The 15,986-nt window shown below is 50.9% G+C and overlaps 5 protein-coding genes across 5 annotated transcripts; 2 read left to right on the top strand and 3 right to left on the bottom strand.

The window, feature by feature from the left end:
* Positions 1–395: 395 nt before the first annotated feature.
* Positions 396–2,826, top strand: TOK1_1 (Potassium channel). Its single transcript, XM_018270470.2, has 4 exons — positions 396–754; positions 805–969; positions 1,019–1,157; positions 1,213–2,826. The coding sequence occupies exons 1-4, from the start codon at positions 630–632 to the stop codon at positions 2,662–2,664; spliced, it is 1,881 nt and encodes a 626-aa protein (XP_018134973.1). The 5' UTR covers positions 396–629; the 3' UTR covers positions 2,665–2,826.
* A 17-nt stretch (positions 2,827–2,843) lies between these two features.
* On the bottom strand, positions 2,844–3,530 carry VE01_00941 (uncharacterized protein). The gene is made up of 2 exons (XM_018270469.2): positions 3,262–3,530; positions 2,844–3,208 (listed from the first exon to the last, which is right to left on the bottom strand). The coding sequence occupies exons 1-2, from the start codon at positions 3,347–3,349 to the stop codon at positions 2,862–2,864; spliced, it is 435 nt and encodes a 144-aa protein (XP_018134972.1). The 5' UTR covers positions 3,350–3,530; the 3' UTR covers positions 2,844–2,861.
* A 1,627-nt stretch (positions 3,531–5,157) lies between these two features.
* On the bottom strand, positions 5,158–7,682 carry VE01_00940 (uncharacterized protein). The gene is made up of 2 exons (XM_018270468.2): positions 6,743–7,682; positions 5,158–6,674 (listed from the first exon to the last, which is right to left on the bottom strand). Exon 2 carries the CDS (start codon positions 6,630–6,632, stop codon positions 5,610–5,612), a length of 1,023 nt encoding a protein of 340 aa, XP_018134971.2. The 5' UTR covers positions 6,633–6,674; positions 6,743–7,682; the 3' UTR covers positions 5,158–5,609.
* VE01_00939 (uncharacterized protein) lies at positions 7,075–8,864 on the bottom strand (the record flags this gene model as incomplete). The annotated part of the gene is made up of 3 exons (XM_018270467.1): positions 7,075–8,518; positions 8,576–8,680; positions 8,731–8,864. 3 exons carry the CDS (start codon positions 8,862–8,864, stop codon positions 7,075–7,077), a joined length of 1,683 nt encoding a protein of 560 aa, XP_018134759.1.
* Positions 8,865–12,115: 3,251 nt separating this feature from the next.
* VE01_00938 (uncharacterized protein) lies at positions 12,116–14,581 on the top strand. The gene has a single exon (XM_018270466.2). The coding sequence runs from the start codon at positions 12,925–12,927 to the stop codon at positions 14,374–14,376; it is 1,452 nt and encodes a 483-aa protein (XP_018134760.1). The 5' UTR covers positions 12,116–12,924; the 3' UTR covers positions 14,377–14,581.
* Positions 14,582–15,986: the final 1,405 nt, after the last annotated feature.

Raw genomic sequence — 15,986 nt, 5'->3', positions numbered from 1 at the left:
CGGTAACAAGTTAACAGGCGAGGATTAGAACGTAGCACCATGGTACGCTAAAATGCCAGACGTGAAAGGCCTTCCCCAGAGTTTCGCAAAGCTAAGGTGGAGCTAGCGACGTTGGAGTGCAGACATGCTATTGGATCGCGGTAAGAGACCTGAGGATCTACACAATTATGAGATAATTGTGTAATGTTACCGGTGTTACTTAATGTCTGGTTGATGAATTTGTGGCTTAATATCTCGATGCTATAATAAGTGTTAAAACCGTGGTTTAGTGAATATCACATAATATTCGCTCGCTAGAATTTGCCTGTTGCAAGATTTGAACAGCGTTGATGACGTAATTTGCCATTGTGGCAGGAGTAAGCCTACTATCTAGGTAACACTATACAATGTGACCGAGTATATTGAATAACCAGCTTGCATTGCAAGCTTGAATAAGCTATCGTAGCTTCAGAGTGCCTTTCAATCTGCTTACTCAAGATTCGTTGAAGGAAAAGTTATTGCCATCACCCACATTGTTCTTTTATCTTAATATGCTCCTCCTGCCTCCTCTGTTTACCCCCTGTCAAAATAGCCACTAATATCTTACTTTGGGGCCCATCTTTGTTGCAGCTTTTTATGACATTCATATTATGGATTCTTTCAGTCCCAGCCCGGACTCAAGAGGCGATGACGACGGGTCACCTTTGAACCGCGACTCTACCTGTATACCAAAACGAAAGGCCTGTAGGCCTCAGCTTGAGAAAGACGAGAAACAGTGAGTACACCTTTGATTACAATTCTAAGCAGAGCTAACGCTAATCGTAGAGATTGGTGGTTTGCATCGACTGTTATTCCTCTTCTCGCAGCATTCGCAGGACCGATAGCCAACGTTTTGTCAATCGCTGCGCTGGTGACATATTGGAGGAACAATTATTCACCAGCCGCTCCTGGAAATGACGAGGACTCTATCGGGTTCCCAGACCCGCCATGGTTCGTTGAAGATACGCTGGCAGATGAGTCACGTACTGAAATTATGCAGGTGCATTGCGCTTAAATCTGTTTCGTTAGCTTGTGGCATTGCGGGTAATATTTCGTTGCTCCTCAACTTCACTAGGCGGATTCGATATATCGTGGTGTTGCCAATAACAATAATATCATGGTACTTTGCAGCGGGCATCGTGAGTCTTATTCATTCTGAATGTACGTGGAACTGATGACTTAACTACTTCATAGCTCACTAGCACCATCATTGCCATGAACAAATACATACCTCCGCATCGACCTAGCCAGACGTATTCCCAGGGATTTTGGGACGCAATAATCGCGGCTGTATTATACACCTTTGGTTCTATGCTACTCATGGTGAACATGCTAGGTTATTTCCTCGGTCACTATCCGCAATATTTCAATCTTACGGGTGAGCAACGCAACATGATTCTTCAAACTATGATGCTTTGCCTATGGCTTTCAGGTGGCGCTGCGATCTTTCATAAATTGTGTGGGTGGTCGTACGTAGATGCCCTGTATTTTTGCGACGAGACTATTCTTACCATAGGCTTCGGAGACTTCACACCAGGAACTAAATCTGGTAGAGGCCTAATCTTTCCATATGCAGCTGGTGGTATCATCATCCTAGGATTACTAGTCAGCAGCATTCGAGAGTTTGTTAAAGATTTAGGTCATGACGTTGTCCGGAGGCGTATAGTGAGGCATCTTAACAACGACATTAGGGTTCCGAAAACAAAAAAAGATCGAAACGATGGCCACGATCCACCAGCTTCTGCTATAACGTTTAGTGTTAGTCCGATTACTTCTACAGAGAATTCTTGTAGAGGTGGATATCGAAGGGACGTTATGCGTATTGGTGGCAATTCACTCGAGCAAAGAGATCGATTTGATGCCCTACGCGCAATCCAGAAAAGAACTAGTCAGGTCACACACCACTGTGAACTGGCGCTCTCAGTAATTGCATTTTGTATTATCTGGTTTATTGGTGCTCTTGTATTCTGGCGGGTGGAGCAGTCGCAGCAACCTTGGTCGTACTCTAATGCACTTTACTTCTGTTATATTTCACTACTTACCATTGGCTACGGAGACCTAACTCCTACAAGCAATTCAGGCAAGCCGTTTTTCATTGTCTGGAGTTTAGTCGCTGTTCCGACAATGACCATCCTAATCTCCAATATGGCCGACACTATTATTGCTAGGTACAAGCGTGGGACTCTTATACTCGCGGCCTGGACTATCCTGCCAGAATCCATACGTCGGCATCGCCCTTTGGATAGAGAGTCTAGGGTGGTGCTAGGTGCATGCAGGAAAGCCGCAAACCGCGCTCAGAAGCCAGGAACGGAGGGTATAGGTACCCAACCTAGAATGGATGAAAGTGGGGGTGCAACTGTTCAATCATCAGTGACAGAAGATTTTTATCGGCACGATTTAGCTGTGGAATTGGCAATAGCTATCCAGAAGACAGCGGGAGACCTAGAGGCTGTTCCGCCTAAGAGATACAACTTTGATGAATGGATCGAGTACGATAGACTCCTAAGACTCACCTTTAACTCCGAGGAAGATTTCCAACAGGAAGGAGTTCTGGAATGGGCTAAATTAGCAGAGCGGAGGGAGAGTGAATGGCTTCTAAAGCGGCTGACGGAGGGTTTAATTAGATACTTCAAAACGCAGCGCTAGGAAATTTTGAAGAAACAGGGAAATAAAGGTCCAAAGGAGTTAATACCTCAACAAATGGATTTTGAGGGCAGTCATTTGGTCCAATCCTATCAAGGAGATAAACCATCTCAAGGGTAGGTGGTCCAGAGGTGGTAAATTGAATCGAAAAGTTGTATAAAGGCGAGCTTTTTTAATGTTGAGTAGTCTGGATCCCCTGATTAATACAAGTAGACTCCATCCTGTTTAAGTATTCCCTTCACGGCTAAGTTGCTTAGGCAGGCTTTCATCCGTTCCACCATTGCCTCTGCAAACCCATTTCCTAGCGGCGGTTCAGGTTTACTTAAATCCTGTCTGAGCCATGGCACGTTGCTTCTTCCCTTACAAGACTCTCGCATTTCTGCAAAGTCCACATCATCGTACATCCTTCCGAGTATCACGGCTACTGGCGTTTTAGAGTAATTCCGGGTACCGAGGTTATGTGGGTCACTAGGTGATAGAGTTTCACCTCGAAGAAGTGTGGGTATATCGAGTGCTCCAGCAGCGACAGAGAAGATGACGTGGATTACTGTATCAAAAAAGTCAGATGAAGTTGATGGGCATCTGGTATAAGTACCATACCTTCATACTCGGGTTGAAAACAGTCTATACATTCCGTGGCCATAGTAGATGATTTAACACAGAGGATTATAGGCATAGGATCAGACATGGTGTGGAGTAAACGTTGACGACCAATAATATGGACAATTTGGCATAGATCAATGACTAGCGATCTCGATAACTCGGACGCTTTTTAGGCTTTAAAGGTACAGTGCAGAATAGGCAAGTTGAAGTGTTTACTGCGGTCCGTAAGTCAAGCGCGTCGAAGTGCGGGGTTGAAACAATATAAGGAATCAGCTCTTAGATCTTACGATGGATGGCACTAAAGATAGGCTTAGATGTCGATGCTGTTGCTACTAACAAATTGTCTTGTCATAACTAGGCTTATCCATTATAAGCACTTTCGCTTGGGTGTGGGGTTGTGGTAAGGATGAGCTAGTCGTCCACTAATGTTACGTTAGCGCACAAGGTAGTATATACACTAGTATCTCATTTCATTTATTAAACTCCCTTTCTGTTGCAGTCTTGCCGAACTTCGACCACGTCGTTGGTACGAAGTAAGGCTAAATTTTGATACCGCCAAGCTGCAAAGGGAGATAAAACCTCCGTCGTTTTCTACGGTATTATTTTGCTGTTGTTTCGTATGTCGTCATCGTCTAATTCCCGTCCGCCTCTGACGACACTACGCTTTGCTGCCCGCATTAAAGAGCCCATGGCTTGCGATTGCCTAACTCTACGTGCTTGGTCTTGGTTCAGTTCCGGTAATCCGGCTTGGTATTTATGGTCTGGCCGCTCTGGTCTCCCTGATGATGTAGGTACTATGTACATCCCATTATATTCTATGTCTTTGGGCCAATAATTTATAAGAAGCATACGTAGTGAATATATTGTTAACACTTTAACAAGTGTTGCATAATGTCAGACCGTGAACCTAAAGTAGTCGTCGTTACTATTGAAGAATCAATATCTCCAAATATCTAAAAGATTAACAATGGGTACCACATCGCGAGCCGTGTCCGTAATCTTTAGATGATGGAGCTTGTTTCCGCCGCCATTATGGCCGGCATTCTAGGGAACTATCTCCATAATATTCATGAAGCTGGTGTCTGAAACAATAGCCGCATTGTGTATGCAAGCTCCATAGCGGGAATTACCATTTTATTCTCCTCAGCTTTGCTGCTACCTCTAAGATACTCCTTTTTCGCCGTCCCCCTCGACTTCGTAGTTTTTGTCTGCTGGATGGTTGCGTTTGGGCTGCTTGTTAACGTATGCGTTATTATTTCTCCCACTTAATACTTGCATGATGCTGATGTTTATAAATAGCTTGTCAGGGCCTGAAATTGCAATTCAACTTGGTTCACGACTAACTGGAGCTGGGCCTGGGGTCGGTGGTATCGTGTCCCTGGTGCCACAGTTGAAGAATTTGGACATTCTGGGTGTAGTGGCTGGCGAGCAGCTGTCGCCTAGTCTTTTATTGGACGTTTCTTGTGGCTGCTCAGTTTCTGTCTGGCACGTTTTCCTTTCTCCATTTCTCGCGTTCGTCTTGTTTTTACAGAGTATTAATACTTCAGAAGGGCATCTACGTTATCTGTCGAAACAGAAGCAAGCGTCAACATCCCATCGAAAAGCAAACCCATGTGTAATAGCAGATGGTCAGTGGTGTAACCGGCAATGAGAGGATCAATCGATCCGGAATAGTTGCCTAAACTCAACCATACAGTGTCTCGCTGCAGCTCGACCCCATAGCATGCAATGTTTTGGCAGGATCTGGACTAGATTCTGCAGCAACTGTGGATCTCAACTTGCTCCAAGGCAGACGGTATATAATGAAGACGGACGTGAGATATAAGAGGTCCTGAGGGGGTATCAGTGTTCCCAAGGTATGCATCCGGATGTGTGAAGCTCAAGGTTATAAATGGCGTATTTAGAAATGAAATTGAAGCTTCTATAGTGTAACGCCGACGGGTCAACGACGTACCATAGAGGCTTGACTTGCGTTCGGCGATGCCAACTGCACCATGCACACTCTTTATATACTATTCTTCCCGCTCATCATCTGCATTGATATCATCTGCATGCGTGCAAACCCGTATCGACATGTAGTCCCTCTGCCTGAATCCCAAGTTCGTGAAACGTAGCGTTTCTCTATAACAGCACAAAGGACAAGGCGCGAATGACTCGCAGCTGCTAGAACGAAATATTTTCCCCTTCCCTCGTGCCATTTTCCATAGGAAAATCTTCATGTCTCGTCATTAGAGATTCCTCGGCCGGTGCCGAGAAGTGTAGTTACTCGTAAAATTAAAACCAGTGCAATTCATCTGAACCTGGATATAAAAAAAAGCAAGCGCAGTACACAAAGCAGATAGGTATTATTCCTGCCCCCAAATTTCGACATATGGCTTCCCGTCTAGTAGCTCCAATTCTATGCCGCCTTCATGCAAGACAGAACTTCGAATAGACCAATGCATCTCCCCCAAGCCATTCCTCACTGCCCAGTTAGCCCAGTTACCCCATTGAGTGTACCAGTTCGGGTCGTCAGCACTAAAACCCTCCCTCCAACACACCAACTCGAAATCTGTATGGCGCATGGCAACTTTGAGATGCGCCTGATTAGCATCAGGCGGAGGACCATCGGGGTGCTCCCTAATCTCTTTCAGCGCCTCAGCCAAATCGAATTGAGGGAGGAAACAAGGGAACTCCACGAGATCTTTCAACACCTCATCATCTATCACAAGACATATGTACTGATTGAGATGCCAGTACGATGCTTCGAGGAGATCTCGTTTGACCTCGGGATCAGACTCAACGAGAGATTGCTCGACAAGCTCAGGAATCCGACAGAGCCATGTTTTCTCAAAATGCTCTTGTGTGCTGTACTTCATTGCGATATCAATTTGCTCCTTGAGAATATCCTCGAAGCGCAAAACCGCATCGTTCATCGGCATCCCGTCATACTTGGCCTTTTCCTCCGCTATCAGGTTCCTAAATTTTCCAACGACGTGCTCTTGATCCTCGGCGGAAGCATCGGACTTCTCCTTCATCTCCAACCTTAGCCAGTCGGATAATTTTGCCATCGCGACGGGCCATTGGAGATCGGACTCTGGCGTATATGTAGTGCGGATGATGACGAACCCCCAATAAGAGCAGGGGTATGAGCAATTCGAGTTGATATACGAGCATGGGTATCCACTCTTAGCGCGGAAATCCTTTTTATCTAACTCGGTGGCATTGTGGGATCTGCCAGTCGAGGAGTTCCTGGTGAAGCCTAAAGATCGCCTCGGGGGAGTGCGAGGGACTATCCCAGGCGATGAAGTGATTCGGACGGGGCGAAAGCACCTCAAACTCCCGGCCAGTTGTCTCGTTAAAGGCCTTGTGAAAATCAGCCGCAACATTTTTATTTGATGAAATACGAATATTCCGAGCAATCCAGGGTCCTGTCAGTTACATGTCAATTATCGATGTCGTTGGCCTGGACGGGAAGTGGGGCATGTAAGAAGGTTACATTTTGTGGAAATCAAATCAGGGATATAATTTCAATTCATAAAAACGAAAGCGCAAAACAAGCTGAGTCTGGATACAATTATCGCATAAAAAAATCACTCGCAGATGCAAAGACAGCACTTGTCATAAAAGCAAAAAACAAAAGAAAAAAACCACGAGACAAAACGCAAGAACGGCCACCATCCACAAAAACAGGAAAACCAAGCGCCAAGCACGAAGGACCAAGCACCAAACCACAGAAACACCACCACCACAAAACCACAAAAAATCACAAAACAACAAAAAACAAATCCAGACTCAGCAACCCATCAACCCCACCACCACCACCCCCCATCACTGCCCAGCCTTCTTCTGCAAACTCGTCGCCATCCTATTCGGATCCCGTCTCAACCTCTCATCCAGCCCCGTCAGCTCCCGAAGCCCACGATTCCACATCATCCGGCACGCCTGCGGTACCCGATCGATCCCGTACTCGGCCATCAACCGCCTCCGGACGACAGCCCAGAGCGCGGTATCATAGACCGCGGGATGACGGCCCGCTTTGACCGCGTCGGCGTGCGCGAACATCACTGCGATCAGGCAGTTCTTCTCGTGTTCGGACCAGGAGGTCGAGCGTCTGGCGGCGGGTGCTGGTGCGGGTGCGGGGGCAGCAGCGGCAGCGGCACCGTCGGAATCGGAGCCGGAGCCGGAGCCGGAGATGGTGTCGCTGTCGGAATCGGTATCGACGTCGGCGTCGGAGTCATTGTCGGTGTCTGCAGCGGGGGAGGCGGACCTGAGCTCCTGAGAGTCCTCAAGCCCGACCTCATTGTCAGCGAGAGTCGAATCCGCCCTGCGCTTCCCTGAACCAGAAGCAGCAAGGACGGCATTCTCCTCCGCTACGGCCGCCGCAATCGACGCCATCGGCACCACAGCGTCATCGAAATCGAGCTGCGCGCTCCTTGAGTTCCACGACGAGCGACCAGCCGGCTTCTGCGCCTCGGGAACCGAGCTAGCGGAAACCGCGTGGGCAGAAGCAGCGGTGGCTGGAAGCTTGCGTCGGCGGATGGGGGGCTGCTCGGGTCCCGAGCTAGCGGGTACCGCGAGCGCTGGGAGAGAAGAAGAAGGAACGGAGTGTTTGCGACGAGCACCGAGGGATGAGGAGGGGCGACGACGACTGTTGTTGCCGGCAGTGGAGGTGGGGGGCCGAGACGGACCGGCAGAGGAAATCCGACGACGCTTGCGAGCAAGGCCGTCGTGGACATCCTCATCGTCCGAATCGGTGATATCCCCACCGCTGCCTGGAGACCCAGACAGCACTCCACCACCAGCAACGCCAGTGTCGGACGTGGGAGCACGCTCTGCCGGAAGCCCGAAAGCACCGGCCAGCGCGCTTCGACCCATGTTGCCGCCTTCCTTCTCGAACGCGTCCGCAGCCTGTTGGAACTCGGCCACGGGATGGGCAGCTCCGAGAGACTGGACCGCATCGGTGAACCGGTTGGCAATGAAGTCCTTCAGGGCGAGGACTTGGGCTTTGGCGGCGTCGAGCTCGGCATCGCGCTCTGCGAGCGAGGATTTGAGAGTCGCGACCTCGGTGTCGCGCTCTCCGAGAGAGGAGGTAAGAACGGCGACCTCGGCTTCCAGAACGCCGGCCTTGGCTTTGTAGTGCCGGGCCGCAGCTTTGGCGGAGCGGCGCTCGAGACGCGCAAGCTGGGCACGGCCTTCGGCGTAGATGGTGCGCTTGCGCATGAAGCAGGCGCGGCAGTTCTGGAGGTCGGGGGTGCAGAGGCACCGGAAGATGCTGTGGGGGGCCAGGTCAGTAGGTGAGTCAGATGATCACTGGTAGGGGGGTTCGTACGTCTCGTTCTTCAGGGCGATGGCGGTGTTGGGTTGGCCATGGATGCGCAGGAGGTTGCCATCGAAGTCCACGATGGCTTCCTCGCGGATTCGGCCCTTGTGGAGGCTGGGGATTGTTAGAAGGACTCATATTACCCCTGATTGGGGTAGACTCACAGCTCGGCGTACTTCTCGGCGCCGATGTCGTCGTCCCAGAAGCCGAGCTCCAGGTACGTCCCCTCCAGTTTGTCATACTCGATGACCACAACTTTCTTTTGGTCCACGACCGGTGCAGCTGGTCTTTTGGACATCTTGGCGAGGCGAAAGTTGGGAAATTCAGGGGAAAATTGGGAAGAACAGGGGGTGACGGTTGGTCGAGAGAGGAGAAGAACCGAAATGAGAAAGGTATGTGAAGGGCGATTGGGACAGGAGAAATTTGAGAATGAGGATCAGAAAGTAAGTTATCAATTGACAGAGTCCGAAGTTTGAAAGTTTGAAAAAATCGATCGAATATCGGAAAATTGGTATCTTGAAAGCCGAAAGGAAGCAGGAAAAGGGAAAAGAAGAAGAAAACCTACCTCAGAGACTCGAGGTCGAGTATAGAGTTCACTCATCACTTACAATAGCGTATTGTGTGCCCCGTTTCCAACATTGTGAGTCGTCGTGGGTCTTGACGCTTTTGATAATTTCCATTGTGATAATGGCGGCTAGCCACTCACGCGCGGCTAACAAGCCGGGACAATGGAATTGGACAATGGGAGTTCGCGCTTAGTGGGGTGGCTGGGGGTTAACTGGTCTTGTGACAGCTAATTAGCAGGCGAAACTTGATGTCAATGGGCTTCGGCAGGCCCGCTAATGGGGGAAGCTGGACATCAATAGGAAGCACGCGCATTGTTCGAATAGAATCAATGGATATTTTAATACGGCATAACTGTTGTTCCTCATTTGGCATATGAATAATAGGAACATACCACAAAGTGAACAACGTAGATGCCAGAGCTGGACGGAAATGAGGCTCTGATGGCGGGAATCGAACAACTGACGTTGGTGGTTGAAACTGCGCATTGTTTGAACAGAACTATTGAACATTTTAATACGACATAACCGTTGTTCCTCACCTGGCATATGAACAATAGGAAAGCACTACAAAGTGAACAACGTAGATGCCAGAACAGAATGTAAATGAGGCTCTCAGGTAGAATCGAACAACTGACGTTCGTTGTCAGATATTGCACGTGATATAGCACATGACCACAAGATCACGGGTACCTGACCAAGCTCGACGTAAGGAAAACAACAACGTTATCGCACCCACAAATAGAAAGGACGATCCCCATCACGTGTTCATCCCCTAGTGGATGCGATACGACATGAAACGCCCAAAAACGGCGCGCAGTCGATCGACACATCTCCCGTACTTCTGCCTATATATATCGAAGCCCATTCGAAGGCGAGGGGGAAGGAAGCAAGCGAGCCCATGGCACAATACCGGGCTGACAAAGCAACGCACACCTCTCGATTGAGTTCTCGGTGACAGGACAGCCAACGGCTCTGGCTGGATGATATGATGTTCAAACGGCACAACCGGCCGGGTCGTCCCGTGGGGCTATTTGGACGGGGAAGGTCACTGTTGTTGTACCTTTTTTTGGGGGTGGGATGGAGTGTGTGTGTGGGTGGGAGGGATGAGGGGGGGAGATGGCGGATGGGGGTTGGTTGGAGATAATAAATCGCGATGGAATTTTGGTGTAATAACCCCACCATTGCAGTTTTTTGTGGACAAGGGTGGGTGGGTGGTTGTTGGGGGTAGGGGAGGGGAGGGGGGATGGTAGAGTGTGTACAGCATGTAGGTAGGGACTGGAGGAGAGAGAGGCTGCAGATGATGCTGTGGGTTTTGTACCTTGGTGTCTGTTTCTTGTCGGTCGTTGATTTTTTGGCCGTTAATTATGGGAATTGCGTGAGGGCGATGGTGATGGTGAGGGCGAGAGTGACGGTGAGTGAGTGAGTTGGGTGTTCGGTGTACCCCGCGGAGTACACGACTCCGGGCGTGGCATGATGTAGAGTGAGTGAGTGAGGGTATGAGGGTGTAAGTATGGAAGTAGTCTGTATGTAAGTATTTACCAAGCAAAAAAGTATTTGAGTGTGTTGTTTTACTCTTCTGCTGTTTTACCGCACAGTGGGGGTGGGTGGAACACATGTGCGTGCGATGGGGTAATGGCGTCGCCTTATCTCGTCATGGATGCAGGTATAAAGGTGCAGTGCGTGCAGGTAGTCAGTCAGTCAAGTCAGTCAGTGCAAAGTTGTCTCTGCCTGCTGTTTCTGTGCGTGCGGGTATAACAGAAAAGGGACTGCGCATCGCATACCGGAAACAACGACACATACCAACCCATACCGGAAGGACTGAGCGCACACCCACCACCACTGCCTCAAACCAACCCACGTCGTCGCGTCGGGGATTTTCATCCGGTAGTGAAATGTTGGGCTGTACATACAGTACTATGAGCATTGCTTGTCCTGTGCTGAGCCAGGGAGACACGAGGCAGAGTCCGTCCACCACCACGGCAGCACCACGGTACCCCCTGTACAGAGAATTCATGATCAAATTTGTTACAGTGCCCAAGTATCCATTTTTCCCTCTCTCATCCCGCGCCTGATTGCAGTCAACAGTGCTAAAAGTGCTACTATTGCCATACTATAGTAAAAAGCGAGACACATCTACACGGCCTGAAAATGACCGTAAACTGACCATCTCGGACCGTCCCTGACCGTTCCTGTGCCCCACGCGCCCTGGCTGGTCCCCTCTCCTCTCCTCTCGTCCCTCTCCCCCATCCCCTCTCCCCTCTCCCCCCCGTCACCCCGTCCCTCGGGCCCCCATCCTCCCTCCCATCCCCCATCCCCCTCCCCTCCCTCCCATCCATCCATCCACCATTTCTGCAGAGTACTGTATTACTGGTACGTACTCTATATCGGTACTGTACTGTAGCACTATGTAAAATAAATTCCTGAGCGGCCGACAGCGGTGGTTGCCGTGATTGGCCGATTGGCCACATCGTAATAGAGTGACTAGAGTGACGTCCAACCCCCATGTATCTTAACCACCAAATTCGTATGCTATGGGTACTTCCAACGCCAACCGGTACTTGTGTCAGGTATTCAATCAGTCCGTCATCCTAACAACAATTACTCCACTCCCACCCCTTTTCCTTTATTCCCACGCCCACACCAGATCCCACTCGATCCTCCCACGTTTTTCCTCGCCCAGCACACCCAAATCCCATCATCTACCACCAGATCCCACCCTCTCCAACCGTCTCCCACCAACATACCCCTGCCCACTTATACCCCCGACCGTGCAACCGAAATCTCCAAAGCACAAAAAGCACCCAACCCACCCTGTCACTCACGCCATTCAAAATTTATCCTCTCACCCCACGCTTCATTTACCAATTTGACCCATTTTTCCACTTTACACCCCCAAATCCTCTCCCATCCTCCCCCCATCCCTCCCCCATCTACTACTCCCCACCACCACACCCCCCCCCCCTCCCAACTAAAAATCCGCAAAAGACAGTAGTGAACTGGGTTTGTCCACCGTGTACAGTATACACTCTTTTTTTCCCCCCTCCGCCCTCACTGTCAGTCCTTTTCTTCCCTCGTCCCTCCTCACCACCCCCCCGTCTCATGTTGGCCTCATCGCCGTCTCTCGCTCCTCCTTACCGCCTCGTGCCCTCATCCATTCCCTCTCGCCCCTTCGTCCTCCTCTCTCACCCCATCCCTTCAATCCTTGTGGCCCACTTCGCCCCGGCTGGCCGCGACGCACTTCTCTGTACACTACCCATTCGTCCCGCCGTCTATTCCCGAGCGTTTTATACCTTAATAGACGGTCCGCCCTGATATCCCGCTTTACACAAACTCCACAAACTCCACAACCACTCCACCACCAACCTCCACTAACTCACATACGCATACATATATATACAGATCTCCCGCCACCAGAGAATATCTATATATGTTGGTGTGTATGCCCTGTCACCCGGACTAGCTTCGTCGAACTCTGCAACTCGTGGCTTTCACCAGTGGTCCTGGTTATCATTGTACGCCCACCGTATCTGATATCTCTCCCTTATCTTTCGGCACGTCCGCCCTCAAAGATACGGACGGACTTTTCCATTTTGAGCAGCACACCATACATACGTCCCGTTCCCCAGCCTGCTGCTAGAGACATACCAAAGGACTACTACTCTCGCCGCCAGAAGAATACCAAACTCTATTATCACCTCCACCGCCGGCGCTGTTTATCTACCATATGGACCATCAACTCGGGCTCTGGAGCCATAGAATCGGTTTGTCGAAGCAACTCTTCCACGAATCATAATGTCCCACCCGGCCAGTCCCCTCCACCGGCCCCAGTCCACCACCAGCCGCGACGATGAATCTCCCCTCCCCCAAGGGCAGTGCCGCTACCTCCTCCTCCACCCCGAGGTCCGCGGCCAGCGTTGCGCCTGCGTCGGCTTCTCGCTGAACAAATGCACCCCCGGCAGCTCATGCAACTGCGGCCACCTCGCCGTCTACCACCTCACCGCCCCAACCGAGGAGACCCTAGCAGACAAGGAGGAGGTCGAGACGATGAGGGCGCGGATCGTGCTGTTAGAGAAACTCCTCGAGAGGGAGAGGGAAGCTAAAAACCACCTGACCGTCCGCGTGAGCGCCCTGGAAGAACACAACGAAAATGGCCGCTTCAACGCCGACTTAGAGATTAGGAATGTGTATCGCGGGATCGAGGGGTTATGGAGGCACTTCGGCGCTCTGGATCGACGAACCCGCTACCACGACGACTGCATAGACGCACTCATGGACACCACCCACGCAACCCAGGACGACATCCGCACCGTCCAAAGCCGCATCATCGATCTGGACGACGCATCCATGATCCTCGAGGACCGCGTAGACGGTCTCTCCTCCCACCCCCGCCGCATCGAGAATACCATCTCGCGGCGCCCCTCCATGACTCCTCCTCGGCAACCACACTCCCGCCGCTCGCGCTCCTCTCAACGCTCTTCTCACTCCGGGCGCTCTAATCGTGCGAAGGCCTGGTCGGTGCATATCTCCCTCATGCCTACGGCTTCTCAACCCTTCCCGTTCGAGAAAGACACTATGGCGTATAAACGTGTCCAATCACGTGGTCTCCACCGCGTCGTCGCCATCCCCGGCCAGGACAGCTCATCATTCGTCACAGCTACCTCCAACGAATTCGCGAGCCTCCTCAAGGGACGTCCATGGATGCCCTTAGTGGCCAAGATCTGCGACGCCGAGCACGTCACGGGACTCCCCATGCTCCGCCAGCTCCCCCCAAACCTGATCGATAGCAGTCTCTACGACATGGACTTCCTGACCGCGCACTGCGCGACGCTAGATCACAACGGACATATCCTCGATCTCTACATCGGGATGTGCGACGACTACTTCTCCTGGTCCGAACTCGCTTCCTCCCCTGTCTTCATGCCCGGACTCGAAGCGTGCTGGGCATTCGACCCTTTCCTCGACGGGGCCTCAGCGCGCGACAACGAAGAGGCGATCGATAGCGTCATTGATGACCTCAAAGCCGAGGATCGGTCTTCAGCGGGAGACTTACTCAGGGCGTGGTCGCCGCCCGCGACGAGGTTGAAGAGGACTGCTACGGGGATCACGAGGACGTCGAGTTTTGGATCGACGGATAGCGCGGTTAGTGTTAGTAAGAAGAGTAAGATTGGGCATCCGCCGTCGTGTGTGTTGCCCGGGGTGGAGAGTAGGGATTGGAGAGGTGCTGAGGCGGTGAGGGGTGCGTGATGGTGACGGAGGGTTTAGATGGTTTGAGGGATGGGGTATGGGGGTTGGAATAGATGATGGCGTGTTAGATGGCGTTGTTGGGGGGGTGTCTTTGATGAGATGCCTTGTTTTTGAGAGCGGTTTAGATGGCGATAGGGATGGGGTAGATGGGGGCGTTTTGGGTTTGGGGGATATTGATGGTTAGCCAGCGGAATAAATTCTACACTCTTGTCTGCGTTGAGATTAATCTTTTTTCATTATGACTATCCTATCCTGTGATATCTCTGCTTTCAATAATATCCCATCCTGTGGTATCTCTGCCTTCAATAACACCCCCATCCCGTGACAACCCTCCCTGCCCTCAACAACCCCCTTCCCATCAAAACCCACTACCCCTCCCCCCACGATGACAACTTCGGCCTTTCCCGCTCCCACATCTCGTACCACCACACAATCTGCTCGCGTGTGGCGTAGTCATCCCTCTAACAAATTGCAACATGCGTCTGCGCCAGTGAGCTAATCTGCGAGGAGGCCTCTAGCGAGGTCAAATCACCGCTGGGGAGTGGGTTTGTCGCTGAGCACGTCAGGACATGGGTTGAGGAGGTGATGGGTGCGTATGTATGTATGATTCAGGTGTGTGAAGAAGGCAGGCGGGAGGCGGGAGGCGGGAGGCGGGATGCATGAGAGGGATGGGGAGAAGGCTGGGGGATGGGGGAGGGGGTGATTGGGGATGTGGAGGTGGGTGTGGTTGGTATAAATGTGTATAGGAAAGAAAGAGTATTTTATGTTGGAATATTTGGGACTTATGTGAAGGGATTGAAGAATACTTATCTTGACGATACTTAAGACTCATGAGAAACGACTGAAGAATACTTTACCTTGGAATACCTAACTTGGGAGAATCGGTTGTTGGGCTCGAATCATTCAGGTGCGTGGATATGGTACCTTGGAATAAGGAATAATTTTGTTCTTACCTTCTCCTAGCTGCCGATTTGTATTCCTATAGAAGGTCATACAGCAATTCCTGAACCGTCTCTTGCTCGAACCGGTCTGTATTGACCATGGGATACATCCCCTGCATCTGCATGGCAAAGGCGGCAAACCAACAAGTCACAAATCACAATCACATCAATCACCATCACAAAACACACACACACACAAAAGAGTAACAAAACGAGCTCATCATGCGTGACCAATACCCTGCCATATGCTACTGAAGTACACAGACCTTTGATCTGGAACGCACCCAGCCCAAGTCATTGCGCCTCACTCACAACACAATCCCAGCCCCGTTCTTTAGCAAAAAATTCTCTTTTCTACTACTCTAACTTAAGCAGCGGTGATGGCGGCGCGTTGGCGGGCACCACGCTGTCTCGAGCTCAAGTGCAGCTCGCGTCCCTCGACGGCCTCTCCCTTGGCCACAACCTCCTCGCTCTCGGTAAGGATCAACTCGATGTGGCAGGGGTTCGACATGTATGGGTTGATCTAAAACTCCAGTCAGTCTCATTGCTGCGGGTAGGTAGGTAGGTGGTTACTTACGCGACCGTGTGCACGGTATGTGCGGCGGCGCTGCTTTGGTGCCTGGTTGACCTGGATGTGCTTCACGACGAGGTTACCGGTATCGAGACCCT

The sequence above is a fragment of the Pseudogymnoascus verrucosus genome (assembly GCF_001662655.1).
Source record: "Pseudogymnoascus verrucosus strain UAMH 10579 unplaced genomic scaffold scaffold_2, whole genome shotgun sequence".
Taxonomy (NCBI): Eukaryota; Fungi; Ascomycota; class Leotiomycetes; order Thelebolales; family Thelebolaceae; genus Pseudogymnoascus; species Pseudogymnoascus verrucosus.
The sequence above is the reverse complement of the archived record's forward strand: the minus strand, read 5'-3'. Positions and strand labels throughout refer to the sequence as shown.